The 18902-nt window shown below is 36.6% G+C and overlaps 2 protein-coding genes across 2 annotated transcripts in view; both read left to right on the forward strand.

Moving 5' to 3' along the window:
• Positions 1–2071: 2071 nt before the first annotated feature.
• Positions 2072–8819, forward strand: LOC135770826 (GTPase IMAP family member 8). The gene is made up of 5 exons (XM_065280663.2): positions 2072–2240; positions 5018–5671; positions 5769–6473; positions 7138–7800; positions 7881–8819. The coding sequence occupies exons 1-5, from the start codon at positions 2213–2215 to the stop codon at positions 8033–8035; spliced, it is 2205 nt and encodes a 734-aa protein (XP_065136735.1). The 5' UTR covers positions 2072–2212; the 3' UTR covers positions 8036–8819.
• A 3675-nt stretch (positions 8820–12494) lies between these two features.
• Positions 12495–18902, forward strand: part of LOC135770200 (NACHT, LRR and PYD domains-containing protein 3) — a 31305-nt gene continuing 24897 nt past the window's right edge. The window contains 2 exon segments of the mRNA XM_065279937.2: positions 12495–12816; positions 13226–13291. Coding sequence (XP_065136009.1) covers positions 13242–13291 — 50 coding nt within the window. The 5' untranslated portion in view covers positions 12495–12816; positions 13226–13241.

Here is an 18902-nt window from a genome sequence, read left to right on the forward strand (position 1 = left end):
AGCTTGTCATTTGCATACCATGATCGATGGACATTTTTCAGCAAACTTAGGGACTTAAATTCAACAACAAGAATGGTTTTATGATTGATTATGATTAATGAATTAAAACACCAGTGATTAATGAATATACTCAGAAAAATTGAAGGCACTAAAGGCCATCAAACCAAAAAGCTAAAGTCACCCACCAAAAGTATGTGATTGTCAGGAGGTAATAAGGTGTCAGTCTGCCCCTCTGTGGATGAACGTTACCTTCACATGTGTTTTTAAAGCGTTTAAACATATTATTAGTGTGGCAATGATGTCATCACAATGACATTTGTATTATTTAGTTGAATGATAACAGGACTTATACAAGTCATTTAGATTCATCATACATAAATTTTCCCATGGCTTGATGCATGTGGTAGGGAGTTTTTTGTGGCAACAAACACTTGGTAGGTGTCAATGCAAAATGAATATATCGTTTCTATACTGTATATATATTCTGAAAAAGTATTTGTATCTGGTAATTATTTATTCATGTTGTTCCTTGCTTGTAACCTAAATAATTCTTCAGTTTATGAGTCTTTACAATATATTCACAGGTGAAGCTTCTGTATTTTGTCTCATAATATAGTATAATGTGACAGGAAAAACATTTTATAAAAATCACTTCAATAGCAACGTTCAGTTTTTGGGTAAACTATTTCTTTAACTTTAATCAAATAACTAGGAGATCTAAATCTTAAATTTTATGATATTTATAGGAGATTTTTTTGTGCCAATTTGTGTCAGTTGTTTATAGGGGAGAACCCCTTTTTTAAATGCAGTTTCTAATTGTAAAACATCTGTATTTGTTTTTATTTTACACATATAGGTGTTGAATTATATGTACTTGAATTATGTATTTATTATTGTTTTATTCTTTTATTTGTTTAATATTGATGTCACAGAATAAAAGACAAATATGTCATACATTTCTTATCTGTATTTTTCTTTGTCTTGTTCTACACACATGTATAAAAGTGGATTTTTATGGATTGAATCACAGTGATATTTATGCCAAATATAGGAGCACCTTCAAAAAAAAAAAAAAAAAAAAAAAAAAAATATATATATATATATATATATATATATATATTTTTTGTAATTAGTTTATTTATTTACTGCGTTGTAAATATTCATTAAATATTGAAGAGCAAATATTTTAGAAACACATGCCAATGTTTGAATGGTCATAATGGAGTATAGCCTAGAAATCTAGACGCACCCTAGCGGCCGCAAAATATATTTGCTGCCAGGGTTTAGTCTAGGCACTCACAATACACTTAACCGGTCCAAAAACCAAAATTTGGTCAGGCCAATCACATCGTGTGTAGCGTCTGTGGGGCGGGCTTAACATGATGACGACAGAGCTGCAACGGTTCCTACTTGAAAACAGAGAATGGCTGCTGCTGCTGGCGAACAGCTATCTTTTGAAGCGGCTTTGGCCGCGACTCTGGAGGACTTAGACTTATGTTTTTCTTTGAGAGAATAGCAAATAAACCCTACTGAAGTCCTTTTTAAGCAAGAAAGATGTATTTGGAGTTTTGCCGACTGGTTACGGTAACTACGTCACCTTCTTCGTTGCTCTGATCCGTCATAGCGCTATCCTATTGCGTGCAGAGGCATTTTGAGGGACAACCTTATATCCCGCCCCTTGCATTGAGCCGTTTGTGTGAAGAGTTGCCAGACCTTACATCTTGATGTAGGTCTGGCTAACCAGGCTAAATGGAGTAAGATGTTTGAGCAAAACAGAAATTTCTACTGGTTTAAAACAACATGCTCCTGTAGAGCTCAGTGGTAGAGCATTGCGTTATGCAAGGATCATGGGTTCAAAACCAGGGAACACACATACTGATAAAAAATATGTATGCCTTGTAATCCCATGTAAGTCGCTTAGATAAGTTAAATTAGTAAAAAAAAAAAATAAGTTAAAAAGTAAGTAAGCGAAATGCATACAAGTAAAGAGTGATAATGGTGTAGTTCAAGCATCTACCAGCAGATGCCATTATAACATCACATTGACCATAAATTATTGCATCAGATATTTTTACTTTCGTTTTAACTAGTCTTTGTTATAGGCTACTGGTAATGCTGGACAATTCATCCGTATATGTCTCTAAAAATACGTTATTACCTTCATTAAACTTTTGTTTTAACTACAACTTTAGCAGCTGATAAAGAACTGAAGATGGAGACTCTTGGATCGTGTGACTCAGGTGAGATCTTGTTTATGAAGTTTTCGGGGAGGGGGGCATGACTGAGATACTTCCGTTTTGTTGAGGAGCATAACGTGCTTTCTTTTTTGATGGGGGAGGTTCAATTCAAAACTAACAAAGTACATCAAACATAATACGTATGTTTACTGGTGTACTCTGTAAAGCACCTGGAAATACATTTGACGTCAAAATATAGCCTGAATCTTAAAAAACGACAGAAACCAACTTCCTCAACTTGTAACATCATCTGACGAAATAAATAATCCGACAAATACGTCAGTAAAGAAACTGTCTCTTCCTGACGTCGATTATGTTTGTTTTTATGATGTTGTCGAGTGCACGTAGGGTTTCTATCTTTCTCACTCTGAAATACAGTACAGAATATGGCCTACCCCAGGTATAGTGGATTTACGCCATTTGTCAAAATGATAGCTAATCTTCTAATTATTAATTTATACCTCTTATGCCCTGGCATACGGTAAGTGTATTTAGTTTGTCAATTTACTTTTATCAGAATCCTTTAATCGAATAAACCTTTAATTACCTTTATCTGTTTAAAACACTTGTGACACTGCTGCTGTTGCTGACTGTGGCGCCACAAAAACTGAGAGGTGGATGACATCGAAGTACCGCGAGAGCATTTCAATAGCAGTCTCCTCTGTATGGTTTCTCGAATGGCTCTCGCGGGATTTTGATGTTATCTGCCTCTTCGGTTCTTGTGGCGCCACATAAAGTCGACAAGCCTGTTAAATCCATAGATATGTATAAAGGCTAGATGTCTCGTCCGCGCTGCTGGCCAATTGAGTGGAACGTCCGCATTTTGGCGGCCATCTTACGACAGGGCACTCGCTCACTCGTAGCATTGAGTTTTAATGATGCAGGTACTTTTAAATGACCATAACTTGCTTAATGTTTTACCGATTTTCAAACGGTTTGGTTTGTTATAAACGTCAAAGATGTACCTATGACACTGCATACCTATACTAAAAATAAATAAAAAATTTATGAAACATGTTAAAGCATCCAGAATTATAGCCACGTTAATAACGTTTGTAAAAAACCAAACCGTTTGAAAATCGGTAGAAAATTTAGCAAGTTATGGTCATTTAAAAGTACCTGCACCATTAAACTCAATGCTACGAAAGGCGAGCGCCCTGTGGTAAGATGGCCGCCATGTGATGTCTATGGTTAAATCAGTCACTGGTAAGATCAGCTTAGCAGTCAAAAACGGGACGGGACAAATAAATTACAGGTATGCTCAAAATACGGGACGTCCCGGTTAATAAGTAAGAACGAGTCACGTAACGCGTTCAACTCGGACAATCAAAATAGTTGACAAAACTATACAGAATGTAACCACAACGTGCCACATTAATTAATTGATGTCACAAGTTTAAGCAACTATAAAGTGTTCTTTATATATGGGAGGTTTTTGTCTACATAAAATCATCCTACATAGCCTAATGTGAAGAACATTCAGTGAAAATATAATCGTAATATTACCTCAAAACGTGTCAGATCGTGTATCATCTAGAATCCTGTGTTTCCCACTTGTAAATATAACTTTATTGGATCGTTTCTAACTCAACATTAAGGCAGCATTAGTGTAGGTATGTGACAAAAAAAATTTATACTACAAAATTAATATATAATCATAACCATATGATAGATAATACAAATATTTTTAAATGATTAAAATCGGATAATTATTAAGAAAGTTATGGCATTTTTAAATTCGAAAATTAGGGGTAATTTTAGTACCCAATTAAAACCATAAAACTATGAAAAACTGACCTCTTCCGTTTGACCAAACACTTTAAAATATCATAACTTCCTTATTTTTATGGTCTATTAGCAAAATTAAAGGTAATTAAAAGCCCAACAAGATTAAACAGACTTTTTAAAAGGTATATATAAAATGGTATTATTTCTGATTAACCACTAATTAAACCGAGAGCATCAATCCACGCATATCTTTCCATATGAAATCAAAATCCTCTAAAAATAAAAGTTATATTTACATAAATACATGTTGCATGCATGTATTTATGTTTGACAAAATCATGCCAATAATGTAATCTAGAGATTCTAATCCTTCGTTCTTTATGATTACTTTGAAAAATACTGCACAGATTGATGAAAACTGAGAAGTTTTGGAAGCCAATATGATTGAATGGCCGATTCTGCTTTTGACAACAACATCACTTGCGGATCGTAAAAAACACGAATGTTACAATCAATCCCAAACTTCACCTAAATTTAAGTTAAATGTGTATTCTATCAAAAGTATTGGGTTTGAAACAAAAATACTCGCCTTCATAGCAGATTTTGATGCCAAACACGAGATAAATTTTCCTTCACTTATAACTTTCTTCTTACGTCAGCGATCTTGGAAATTGGAAGGTGAGGAAGTAATTTATGTCACCAGTATACGGGCTTTAGAGGTATTCACAAAGCAAAGATATGACCGATTTTCCTCAGTCACCAACGCGTCTGGTGCTGATTACCTGCTGGGAACACAGCCCTGATAACACATACCTAATAAGTGCTCATTTTTTCACTAAAGTTACCATCACCTGAGCAGCAAACAATGTCATACACTATAGATCTTAAATGCAAAGGGGTGTTTATGTTTTTAAAGAGACATGACAAGCCCCTTTAAAATAGTCACATTAATTATTTAGTATCCCCACCTAAGTCTACCTTTTATAATGGTCCCAAATGTCCCCTAGCCCCCTCTCTGTTCGCACTGACAATGACTTGATTGTTTTTAACAGATCACATAAGGATTGTACTTTTGGGTCCGAAGAATGCCGGGAAAAGTTCAGCAGCAAACACTATCCTGGGGAAAAAGGAGTTTGACTTAAAATCAACTTTACAAAGTGTGGAGAAATCTGCTCAGATATCGGACAGTAAACTCACAGTGGTCGATACGCCTGGCTGGTGGGGACCTTTATCTTATGATGAAAACACCGAACTGTACAAGCAAGAAATACTCTTGAGCTTTACTCGATGTGCACCCCATGTCTTGCTCCTGGTTTTAAATGTGGAAACACCATTTAAACAAAAAGAAAAAAATGTTCTTTGTGAAAATATGAAAAGTTTTGGTGAGGATGTATGGAGGCATACAATAGTGTTGTTCACTTGTATGGATGGACCTAGAGCTGAACAGTTTATAAAAAGTGAAAGTAAAACTATCCAGTGGCTCCTAAAGAAATGTGAGAGCAGGTATCATATTCTTAATATTAAAAACCGAGATGATGGATCTCAGATCACAGAACTGCTTAACAAAATACAGAACATAGTGAAAGAAAACAATGGAGGACATTATGAAATAGCCAAAGAGACTTTGCAATGTTTGGAAGAGAAGAGGAGAACACAGGAGAAAAAAGCAGAAGAAAGAAGAATAAGAAGTGTGAACAAACCAGTTGGTAAGTTGTGTGGTGTCTAATAAACATTTGGTAAGCGTTTTGTTTAAATATCATGTTTATGTATTCACCCCTATATAATATGTCATGTCACCACCAGAAAATAAACATCACCTGTCAGAGTTGAGGATTGTGCTCCTGGGGTACAATGGAGCAGGAAAGAGTTCAACCGGAAACACCATCCTGGGCAAATCTGCATTTGATTTAAAACGATCCATTACATCTGTCAAAAAAGATGGAGAAGTGTCAGGAAGACGCATCACTGTAGTCGATACTCCAGGAAGAAGGAGAAATTTCTGTTCAAAATACTCGCCCAGGCTCTATAAAGATGAAATCGTATTGAGTTCCTCACTTTGTCCTCCAGGACCTCATGTCTTTCTGCTGGTCATACGAGTGGATGTCGCATTCACCGAAGTGTACAGACAAGCAGTGGAAGAACATGCTGCTTGTCACGGTCACGAAATCTGGAAACACATGATCGTTCTCTTTACATTTGGTGACTGGCTGGGGGAAACAAGCATTGAGCAGTTTATTGAGAGTGAAGGAGAAGCTCTTCAGTGGATAATAGAGAAATGTGGGAACAGGTATCATGTCTTCAACAATCAGAATAAAGATGATGCCAATGGAGTGACCAAGCTTTTTGGGAAAATAGAAGAGATGATTGCAGGAGCCAAAGGAGAAATATATGAGATAAACAATCAAAACGTAGACAATGTGAAACAAAGAAGAAGAAAAGTAGAAGAAAAAGCAAAACAGATGAAGGACGAAATGCAAAAAAGAAATGCAGTCAGACATTTAATGTCAGGTGAGTAAACAGTAAAGGGGACCTGTTATGCAAAATCCACTTTTACACAGTGTTTGGACATAATTGTGCATTGGCAGTGTGTGAAGACAACAACCCTATAATAAAAAATCTAGCTTTTTTAATCCCCATTAAACTAAAGCAGTCTCATTAGACATGCTGTTTTGATTCTCTTGTCAATGTGATGTCACACTGATAAAGCCCCACCCACAGCCACTGACTAAATGTGCTTATTAGCATGTTGTAGCACTAATGAGGCTAAATATATTATTATCTCAGACTGTATTCACAGAAATCAGATCTATTATATCTAAGCCCTATTATATCTTGTGAAAATGGGCATCATATGTTCCCTTTAAAGGCGGGATGCCTGATCTCTTAAAGCCAATGTTGATATTAAAAAATTACCTAAACAAACACGCCCCTACCCCAATAGAATCTGAACCTTCTTTTGATAGGCCTGCCCCACACATACGCAACCCAGGCAACGATGTTGGTTAGTAAACATGCCCCTTACTGCTGATTGGCTACAAGTATGTTTTGGTACTCGGCCCGACTCCCCTTTTCAAAGTGTTTTAAAAAATCGTGCACCCCGCCTTTAATACGAAACTTATTAGTATTCAAATGGCAAATATTTAAGAATTGCCCCCTGTTTCTTTCTACGCAGATACAGAACATTTCGACATGGGAATGGTGTTGTTCGGGCCATACTGTTCTGGCAAGATTTCAACAGGCAACATCATTTTGGGTAGAGAGGCGTTTTTGAGATCAGGACGGAATGTGAAAGAAAACGGGGAAAATGCTGGAAGGAAACTCACCGTTGCTTATACACAAGGTTTTAAGAAAGATTCCCCTTTTTACAAGACAATTCAAGATACTAAACTCAACCTCTTGAGAAGTGTTATGGATTGCTCCATTACACACGCATTAATTTTAACCCTGTGTGTCGACTGTTCGTTTTCTGAGGAAGACAAGAGCGCCATAGAGAAAATCATGGAGCCTCTCGGTGAAAGAGTCTGGAGTTATACTCTGGTCCTCTTCACTGATAGAGATCAACTGGGAGACACTCCAATAGAGTTATTCATTGCAAGTGAAGGTGATGCTCTCCTGTGGCTCATTGAGAAATGTGGAAACAGGTATCATGTCCTTAACATCAAGAACAGGTGTGATGATGGGTCACAGGTCACCAAACTGCTGGAGAAGATAGAGGAGATGATGACAGTGAACGGAGGACGTCATTATGAAATAGACAAAGAGAGTTTAGAGAAGGAAGAAAGACAAATCTCTGTATCCATCAGAAAAACACAGAGTATGGATGATCTAATGGGATGTAAGAGCTTTGCATTATTTAAAAAACAGATAATACATTTGTGTTTTTTGGTTTTGAATTATGAATTTCTTTCTTTACAGTTTCCAAAGGATGCACTCCTACATCAGGAATAGGTTCGGAGATCAAAGCCTCTACTGCAGATTCACATGTTTCACAGAAATCAGGAACAAGCTCAGGATTGTATTCTCTTGGCTCTGTTCCTGAGTTAGATGAAATATTTGATATGGATCCTTAGCTTTACAGTATTTTGGGTTTGTAGAGCTTGGTAAATTAAGAAAAGCATTCAACTGTAACTATAACACAATCTTAGTACTTTCTTGAACACTACAATTTTATTAGAATAGTTTAAATTGGCATTTGTCTCGTAAATGTATTTGTTTTACCTGTCATATGTCTCATCACTGTCAAGAATGTTATGATGATCATAAGGTTTTTCAACCTGTACTGTTGCAGTTGTGTGCATGACTGAATGTCAGTAAAGGGGTTTGGTGTGATTTAATTTAATATTTTGTTAACCATTACAATTGTTCTATTACAAATATAAAATGGCTCTTTTAATTGCTTTAGTATTTGTGATTTAATTAAATAGTTTTAGCATGATGTTTTATGCCATATACAGTTTCAGTACAAGACATGGGCTGCATCTCAATCGGCTCCCTTGTTCAGTGTCAGAGCACTGATCAGGGGTACGTTTCCCGAAAGCAACTATGGTCGCAAGTTGGTAACAGCGACCATAGTTAGCTGACAATGCTTTTGGAAAACGTACACCAGGGAGTCGGACACTTTAAGGGCTATCTGAATTGCAAAATCCTTCCAGTGTACTGGACCATTTGTTCACTTAAAATTCCCACAATGCAACGCAAAAACCAGTGAGCACTAAATAGGTGTGTTTGAGATCATCCGGCGCTGCGCAGACCGATCGGCGAGGTTTGCCGTTTGCAGTCGAGGGAGGAACTGAAGACGGAGCCGTCAAGCCAGACACCTGCTGCTTGCCGTAGTGACGTGTGCGCCATGTTTCCTTGTTTTTAATTGCAAATGAAGTGAATTAGATGCTGAATTTGATAAAAACAAACCTTTTAATAAAAAGTTGCAACCAAACATTTTATATCTAATATTTTAATTGCTGCTTATACTGTATACCCGAAAATAACGGGAAACAAGTCTATATTATTAAAATACCAATAGAGTTTGGAATTTTCATTTTTATTTTATTACACGACACAATATAACATATTTAGGCATATTAAAGTGTTTTTCCTGTTTTAAAACATGAATTTATAATGTTTATTAGTGGAACTAAAGGTTGGATTAAACTTGAAACGCACGTGATCATTGTCATCAGTGAGGCAGCCAATCACGTAAAGCTGTTACGTCATCACAACTCCGTGCAGCCGCTCTTGAAAAGCTGCACCGGCTGAGCTAGCCGGCTACTCTCGAAACGCTCTCGCGGTACTTATGCTGAGTTTACACCAAATGCGGTTTGGGCGTCAAAATCGCGTCTACCGCGCCGCGGGACCTCCTGACGCGCGTCAACGCGTCTTCACATTGACTTAACATTGAAATCACTCGCGCTTCACGCCCTTACCGCGGTTGGTGTAAATGCAGCATTAAAAACCATATGACACAGTCACGTGCCTGCAGCGCCAGCTGAAGTCGGACAAACTTACTAACCGGAATGCACTGCTTCAAGTCAGCCGCCGATCGGTCTGCGCAGCGCCGCAAGAAGTCGAACACACCTGTTAGGTATTTGGTATTTTAATAATATAGACTTGTTTCCTGTTATTTTCGGGTATACAGTATAAGCAGCAATTAAAATATTCGATATAAAATGTTTTTTGGTTGCAACTTTTTATTAAAAGGTTTGTTTTTATCAAATTCAGCATCTAATTCACTTCATTTGCGATTAAAAACAAGGAAACACGGCGCACACGTCACTACGGCAAGCAGCAGGTGTCCGGCTTGATGGCTCCGTCTTCAGTTCCTCCCTTGACTGCAAGCGGCAAACCTCGCCGATCGGTCTGCGCAGCGCCGGATGATCTCGAACACACCTAATATGTTCCTTAACCTGAAGTCATGTGACTTTTACTAAAGCTCTCCAATTGAAATCACTCGAGCCAATTTAATAAACTTGAAATGTGCAGAACTTTTATAAAGACAAACTTTGTATTAGTTTTAACATAAACACACATTGCTAAAGAGAAGGGGACCACATACGTAATATTTAAATGTCATATTCCTCAAAATGTATGCACGGATATGTAGGAGAATAATGAAAGCATTTTCTATAATATACTTTAATGACTTTTATTTTGATAAATAACAGCTGTGAATGATCACAATGTGCTTAAAGGCAGGGTCCATGATCTCTGAAAGCCAATGTTGACATTTGAAATCACCTAAACAAACACGCCCCTACCCCAATAGAATCTGGACCTTCTTTTGATAGACCAACCCCCACACAAACGCAACCCAGGCAACGATGTCTGTAAGCCCCTTACTGCTGATTGGCCACAACTGTGTTTTTGTAGTCGGCCCGACTCTCTTTTCCAAAGCTTTTTCAGATATCATGCACTCCGCCTTTTAACAGTCAGAAGTAAATGAACACTGTCCCAATGTGAAGTGAGCTGCATTCCCAATATACCGATTCACAATCTAGGGAGCTGATTGAGGTACACACATGATCTTACATCTATTGTTCTTGTAACTATTATATAATGTGTAGTGCTTATTAAAATGATTTGACAGTATTGAATTTAAGCAGGTGTTTAGGCTATCTTTTATCAGTAGAACCTTTATCCTATAATGAATTTGTGTCAGGTAAATATGAAAATATTCTGCGGTCAAAGAAATCAATAAAATCATCAAGTTATCAAAACATTCTTTGTATGTCTGTGGTTTGTAAACATGTTTTTATTTTCTTTATTCCCTTTACTGGTTCCAACGGTGGGTGGGGCCTTACTTCTCCTTCATCAGCCTAAAAAACCAGACAAAAACTTTATGTTGTATTTTCAACAGTTACTAATAAGGTTAACCAGGGGACCAGCGTAGATGTTTCGAAACAGTGGCTGTTTCTCAATGTCAAGGATACTTCCTTGGTAGGATTTGTCTGTCCAAGTCACTTTCTTTAGAAGCTAGGCGAGGCTCCTCTTTAGAATTTGGAGAACACTTTTGCTGCGTCCGAAACCGCCTACTACATACTATATAGTACGCGAAAAGCAGTAGGCGAGAAGTACCCGGATGACCTACTACTTCCGGTTAGATTTTGCAGTGTGCATACGATGGACCATAGATATGTATAAAGGCTAGATGTCTTAGCGCTGAGTCCCTAATGGCATCACCTGGCGGCCATCTTACCACAGGGCGGTCGCTCACTCGTAGCATTGAGTTTAATGGTGCAGGTACTTTTAAATGACCATAACTTGCTCAATTTTCTACCGATTTTCAAACGGTTTGGTTTTTTACAAACGTTATTAACGTGGCTATAATTCTGGATGCTTTGACATGTTTCATGAATTTTTTTTATTTTTAGTATAGGTATGCAGTGTCATAGTTACATCTTTGACGTTTATAACAAACCAAACCGTTTGAAAATCGGTAAAAAATTAAGCAAGTTATGGTAATTTAAAAGTACATGCATCATTAAAACTCAATGCTACGAGTGAGCGAGCGCCCTGTGGTAAGATGGCCGCCAAAATGCGGACGTTCCACTCAATTGGCCAGCAGCGCGGGCGAGACATCTAGCCTTTATACATATCTATGCGATGGACGCTTCACTATCCCATGATGCCCCGGATGAGGAGTTATCCAACGAAGAAGAGGCATGCGGCTGTTTTCGCGCTGAAATGACATGACGTGATGACGACGTATGTCACGTGATGTAGCAACATGGCAGATGTAGTACGTCCGAATCTCATTCATACTACCCGGATTCATACTATACAGTACCTACTGTTTTAACGCCAAGTAAGTAGGTACTTCATCTAATTCAGTACCTACTATACAGTATGCGGTTTCGGACGCAGCCATAAATGGAACAGGCTAGCAAGTGCACATCATTGCGTCATTACGTCAGTAAAAAGGTGTGCTTTCAGCGCTGCGCGCATAGGATTGTGGGTGATTTGAGAGCGCGAAAGATACACATATGCATCCTTCCCTGTATATGGGATATATTTCGAACGAAGGACTCATGCTGCATTTCAGGCAGGTTTTTAAACCCGTGAGTTACGACTTCAAAACCACGACTCACGACCCTTTGCGTTCCAGGCAGCCTGTAACTTGTGTTTTTACAACCTTCTACCGGTGAAAGTGCACTGGAACGGCAGTCAAACCCGTGACTTCCCACCCATGAACTCGTACTAGATCGATGTACTCCCAGTTCAGAGTCGTGAGTCGTGGTTTTGAAGTCGTGAGTTACGGGTTACAGGTTGCCTGGAACGCAGCATCAGTCCTTGGTTGCAATTCCGAGGATCCTCTACATTGGAACAGTCCTTCGACGGATGTCGATGACGTAGCATCCTCGAAATTCTGGCTTCCGAGGATTCTTCCTTGACATTGAGAAAGTGGCTGTAAGATTATTGCAAAAAAATAAACTTTGTGTTTAACAACAGTTTATGAGACTTACACGTTTTGTCCCTTCACACCTTTTATGATTTTTGAAGTCTAAATGCGTTTACATGAAAAAAAATTGACAAAATTCATAAAGGTTGTGTTCATCTGCAAAGATTATCTTGTTGGACAAAACGTGTAAACGTCTGCGAGCTGTCTGTCTGGGAATTGGTAGTACTGTTTAGTAAAAATTATAGGTTTGATATCATATCCACCTGCACAAAGTCTGGCTCAGTAGCCTACTGAAGCGAAGTGAAAGTAAAACTTTCGAGCGCTTGTTTTTGATGGGGCGGGACTCTCACTTTCAGTCTATCAACAGTATTTAGACAGACTAACGACAAGAACTAACAGAAGAAACGATGGAAGAGATGTCCTCTAGATTGGATTTATTTACAATAAAGGAAGCTCAAAGTGAGTATAGCCTACATACAAAATTGTTCATTTTATTAACTTTTCAATGTAAAATGTTTTTTTTATGATTAGCAGCTTTAAATATCAAATGTTAGTGTCTTTCATTCTCTTGTGTAAATATTTACCATATGTTGTTTACTTAGACAAGCAGGAAGAAGAGTTGGTTTAACCAAGGCTATTAAAAATAAAACTAGTTGTAGGAGTAGGTGAATTTCTATTGAGTAAAGACATAAGGTTTTCTGTATTTGTGCTTTGCTCATGGTCACCACGGTGATTTTTAGCCATTGAGAGTATTGTCTTTCAAACTGTTAACCAGAACCAGTTAGGACACATACCATACAGGTATGTAAAAGTACTTTATGTATACAGTATGTAAAAAATGCAGGTTTAATTATTTAATTTGTTTCAGATCCAGTTAAGCAGGTATGGCTGATGAACATGATGTGGGAGATTGTTCCTCTGTTGAAGTCCAGTGGTAAGTGTTAAAAACAATGACTATTAATACAGGGCAGAGCTGCAATAAGTGACACTTTATGAACTCTTCACACTTGACCTTAATATATTGACTTCAAGCTTCACTTTACTTTCTGACAGATTAAGGCTTTTGGTTTAAACATAACATTGTGTAAAAACAGAAAGGGTGAATAAATGTTGTTGTGTTTGTTTTACTGTAGCTCAGGGCATTAGGAAAGATCATTTTCTCCAAGTTCCAGCCATGAGCCAATGGAAAGCAATCAGTAAATCAGCCATGGGTTTTGAAAGGGTCACGTTAAAATAAAAATAAAACCAAACCTTCAATTCTGTTTCAGTCAAAACTATTATTTAGTCTAGTAGTTCAGTGTTCTGTAGTTTTACATGGTGTCTTTGCACCTTCTTTAAGAGTTTGAGCTCATATTTTTACTGTATTTATACACATTACTGTAATAATACCATACAGTACTGCAGTATTTAACACATAAATTGCCACCCCAAATACTGACAGTTACTTTTAATATAGCTCCTCCCTTTTGTTCACGGTTTCATTATTCCATTTCTGTTTGTCACATGCTTGATATCCCGTGTAATTATTTTTTATTATCATTAAAATATTTACACATGTTTTACATTAATATTTAATGTTTTATGTTTTACCACAGCTTGCTAGTAGTTGTAACGGGGCAGCATTCGTCAAACTTTTATGACCCCCTCCCCCACCCGGTGACAGTTGCTGTCTGACAGGTCGTGTTTTATGACCCCTTGACAGATGGCGTTTTATGACCCCTTGACAGATGGCGTTTTATGACCCCATGACAGATGGTGTTTTGACAGGTTGTGTTTTATGACCCTTAACAGATGGTTTTATGACAGTTTGTGTTTTATGACTCCTTAACAGATGGTGTTTTGACAGTTTGTGTTTTATGACTTCTTTGACAGCTCGTGTTTGACAGGGGGCGGGACCATCAATCAAAATCTGTACAAGTTGTCAACTTTAGACAGAGAATGTTTTATCGTTTTATGACGGGTCATTTAGTGGTTTGTTTATTCCTGAGTGTGTTTTATGTCAAGCGTATGCTGTCATTAAACATGACGGCTCGTGTTTCGACATTTGCTGTTTATTGACATTTGATGTCAGATCTCAACCATCCTCCCTCCTTTGCTCGCCCCGTGCGCTTCTCAATACTGACTGTCACACCGCGGGTGTGTTGTTGAATCTAAAGTTTTGCAACAGCATAAGTTTATTTAAAGGCAATCACTAATCATATATATATATATATATATTAGATGTACCTGGCTACGCTTAAAGCCGATGTTTTCTATCGAGCTATAGTTTCTGATCAGACACAAAGTCTGAACTAAATAAAATTTTAAACGGTTCACGAAGTCCGGGAATCTTTTCATGACCTGGTCTACAGTTTCACGCGTATTAAAGATCCGGCGGTGTCTGACAAAGCGTCGGGTGATTGTTCATATCTGTCATTTAAAATAAAGTTAATAAATGTAATTCTGTCCACTATGGCAAAATAGGAATTTATTTTAGATTTAGGGGAATCTTTAACCATGTCTCTGATTAAAACTTTTGATTGTAACATCACAAGTTATTTAATTAAATATTCCCTATACGGGTATAGTTTAAGCAATGACCTGAGCCATTACCTTCGGAGCCGTCAATACTACAATCTTTAGACGATAGTCTAAACTAAATAAATTTTTAAACGGTTCAGGAATTCCGTGAATCTTTTCATAACCTGCACTATAGTTTCACGCGTATTAAAGATCCGGCGGTGCCTGACAAAGCGCCGGGTGAGCGTTCATATCTGCCATTTTAAAATAATGTTAATAAATGTAATTCTGTCCACTATGGCAAAATAGGATTTTATTTTAGATTTAGGGGAATCTTTAACCAAGTCTCTGATTAAGACATGTGTATACGTGCACAGATGGTGACAGAGAAACTTATATATGACGTTAATAAACTTTTAAATGTTTTTAAGACGTATTCACCCCATTTTGGGGTTTTATTTTTAATTAAAGGCTTCTTAAAACATGTGAATATGTGTATATTATACAATATTGTCTGCTCTGACAAAAATAAAGTATTTTTTTAGATTTAGGGGAATTGACTGCGTGTGTCTTATAAATACAACTTGATAATACGTTTGTTTTGTAAAGAGACTTCTTTAAAGTCACGCAAGAATAAAATATTTTAGTTGTAACTGGTTAAACTTAAATCTGTTATTATCTATTTAACTATAAGCTGTATTTTTCTGATAAGACACAAAGTTTTTGATGCTGAACTTATGACCGTGTGTGATAGATATTTCACAGCAGGGTCGGTTTGTAATCTAGGTAGAGTCTTTTAAAACTGTAGTGGTAAAATGTAATATGGTAACTCTGTCAAAAAAAGTAAAAGGTTTATTTTAGATCATAATCTATTTATGGCAAACATTACTGTATCTAAAAGTTTTTAACAACACAATTTATTTAATGAAATACGCAGTACGTGTATAGCAAGGAATTGTACCAAAACCCCCGTAGGTCGACATTTCTTTAGACTAAATCCTATTTATTTTAAACTATATAAAAGCTGATTCGCTTCACGAGATCTGTGAAGCATTTCAAGCAGGGGGTTCTGTTCAAGCCATTAAAGATCCGGCGGTGCCTGACAAAGCGCCGGGTGAGTGTTCATATATGCCGTTTTAAATCAACCTTAATATAATGTAATCCTGTCCACTATGGCAAAATAGGGGTTTTATTTTAGATTTAGGGGATTCTTTAACCAAGGCTCTGATTAAGACATATGTATACGTGCACCGATGGTGACAGAGAACTTATGTATGCCGTTAATAAACTTTTTAAAATGTTTTTAAGACGTCTTCAACTCATTTAGGGGTTTATTTTTAATTAAACGCTTCTTAAAACATGTGTGAATATGTGTATATTATACAAAGAGTCTTATATTGTCTGCTCTGACAAAAATAAATTATTATTTTAGATTTTAGGACAAATGACTGCGTCTATCTTATAAATACAACTTGATATATACGTTTGTTTTGTCAATAGACTTCTTTAAAGTCACGCAAGAATAAAATATTTTAGCTGTAACTGGTTAAACTTAAATGTACTATTATCTATTTAACTATAAGCTATATTTTTCTGATCAGATATTTTTCTGTTTCTGATGCTGGTCTTATAACAGTGTGTGTGAGATGATGATGGCTGTTCACAGCAGGTGGCGGGTTGTAAACTAGGGTCTTTTTAAAACTGTAGTGGTAAAAATGTAGCACACTGACAAAAATAAAGCATTTGGTTGTAACAAATTATTTAATGAAATATTCAGTATGTGTATAGCGATGAACGGTGTCAAAATCACATGGGTCCCAACAATACTATAGTCTTTAGACTAAAGGGTATTTATTTTAATATAAATAAAATCTTAATCTTTTCGTGCACAATATTCTGATCACGCCATTAGATTGTGTACCAGCTTTTACAATAGAGAACATACGCGGATGCGTGTTCATATACACCGTTAAGAAACTTTTTTTAAACGATTAAAGACATTTTTAAATCATCTTCTGGGGTTTGTTTTAAATTAATGACATCTTAAAACCAACTGGGAATATGTGTTTATTACACAATAAAATGTAATTCTGGCCGCTCTGCCAAAATAAGGGTTTAATTTTAGATTTAGGGAATTCTTTAATCAAGTCTCTGATTAAAACACATGAATGCGCGAACCACAGTTGCCAGAGAACGTACGCTGAGGCGCTCTTATGGCGTTAAGAACCTTTTTATTGTTTAAGACATTTTGACCCCATTTCCTGGTTTTGTGTCCGCTGTGGATCCCAACCTCTATGTGTTTATTATACAACAAATGCAATTCTGTCAGCATTTCTAGTTTAGAACGCCTCTGATATAAACATGCGGGTTTTAAAATGAAACGGCCATGTGACTTTTATGACAAAAGCTATTCGATCTTAATTTTTTGTTTTAACATCCAAAAGTTTTTATACACATTCCATAATTAAACAACTAGGTGTGTATGAGTAAGTTTATATCTAATGTCACACGAGCAGCACCAAATCGCGCTTGTGTCTGTGTGTGTGCATCCAGGCTGTTTATGTGTGGGCGTGTTTATGAGCCTGTGTCTTTGCAAGGTGTGTGTGCGCGTGTGTGTGTGTGTGTGTGTGTGTGTGTGTGTGTGTGTTTGCATGGGGGTCTATGATGTCTCTGTTTGTTACTAAAGTTTTGATATTAAGTCTGTGTCCTCATTGACAATAAGTAAGGGTTTTTAGATGTAGGCTTCATTACACAGATACTGATTAAATCATGTTATCCATTATTTGCGATTTAAAGAAACTTAAAAGGTTTAAGACATTTTATCTCACATTGTGATGTTGTTTTTTAATTAATGTAACCTTAAACCCCTCTGTTATCCATTTAGGGAACAATAAAATGTTAGCAAATATTATTTATCAAAGTTGACGATGTTATAAGCCAGGATGTCACTAACGTGACAACAAACATTTATTTAAAGACAAAACATTTTAACAAAATTGCCATGGCTTACAGAGACACACTAGACTTAATAATAAAAATAAAAATATACTATTCGAACATCCTAACCTGATATTAGGTTAGATTAGGTTTTAAGGTCAATCAGCGTCTTTAGCTTTACAACTTACAGCACAAAACCCCCCAATGACAGGATTTTTATGAAGTGGAGCAGACCCTTGGTATGCCTGTGGGGTTAGGTTCAACTAAGGTCAACATCTATCAGTGCATAATAAGCAAACATGAAATTATATTTTAACTATGGTTTGTTAATGATGTTGCTAGGTTCGCGTATTTTTTCTGAAACAAACTTTTCTTTTCAAACTTAGTTAGGATACACACATTTGTCGCCTCAAACACCTGATCAAAGTTTTTCTTCGCTAGCGACAACTAATGTCTGAGATTTTGTAAATTCATCAGATGGTTTTACGTGTGTATTTCTGAAACAAACATGTTGCTTTTCAATCTTAGGCAGAGTTCATACGTTTTGTTTTTTCATAAGTTGTTCATAGTTTTTCTTCGCTAGTGTCAACTTATGTCTGAGATTTTTTGTAAAATCATCAGATGTTTCTTACTTGTGTATTTTCTTAAACAAACTTTTCTTTTCAATCTTAGACAGTCTTCATACGTTTGTCTTTCGATAAGTTGTTCATAGTTTTTATGTGGTAGTGTCAACATATGTCTGAGATTTTGTAAATTCATCAGATGTTTCTTACGTGTATATTTTCTTAAACAAACATTTTTTTTTTCAAACTTAGTTAGGATACATACTTTTGTCGCCTCAAACACTTGATCAAAGTTTTTTCTTCGCTAGTGTCAACTAATGTCTGAGATTTTGTAAATTCATCAGATGTTTCTTACTTGTGTATTTTCTTAAACAAACTTTTCTTTTCAATCTTAGACAGTCTTCATACGTTTGTCTTTCGATAAGTTGTTCATAGTTTTCTTCGCTAGTGTCAACGCATGTCTGAGATTTGTAAATTTCATCAGATGTTCTTACATGTGTATTTTCTGAAACAAATTTATGCTTTTCAAACTTAGGTAGTCATCAT

This window comes from Paramisgurnus dabryanus, chromosome 8, assembly GCF_030506205.2.
Source record: "Paramisgurnus dabryanus chromosome 8, PD_genome_1.1, whole genome shotgun sequence".
In the NCBI taxonomy this organism is placed as follows: domain Eukaryota; kingdom Metazoa; phylum Chordata; class Actinopteri; order Cypriniformes; family Cobitidae; genus Paramisgurnus; species Paramisgurnus dabryanus.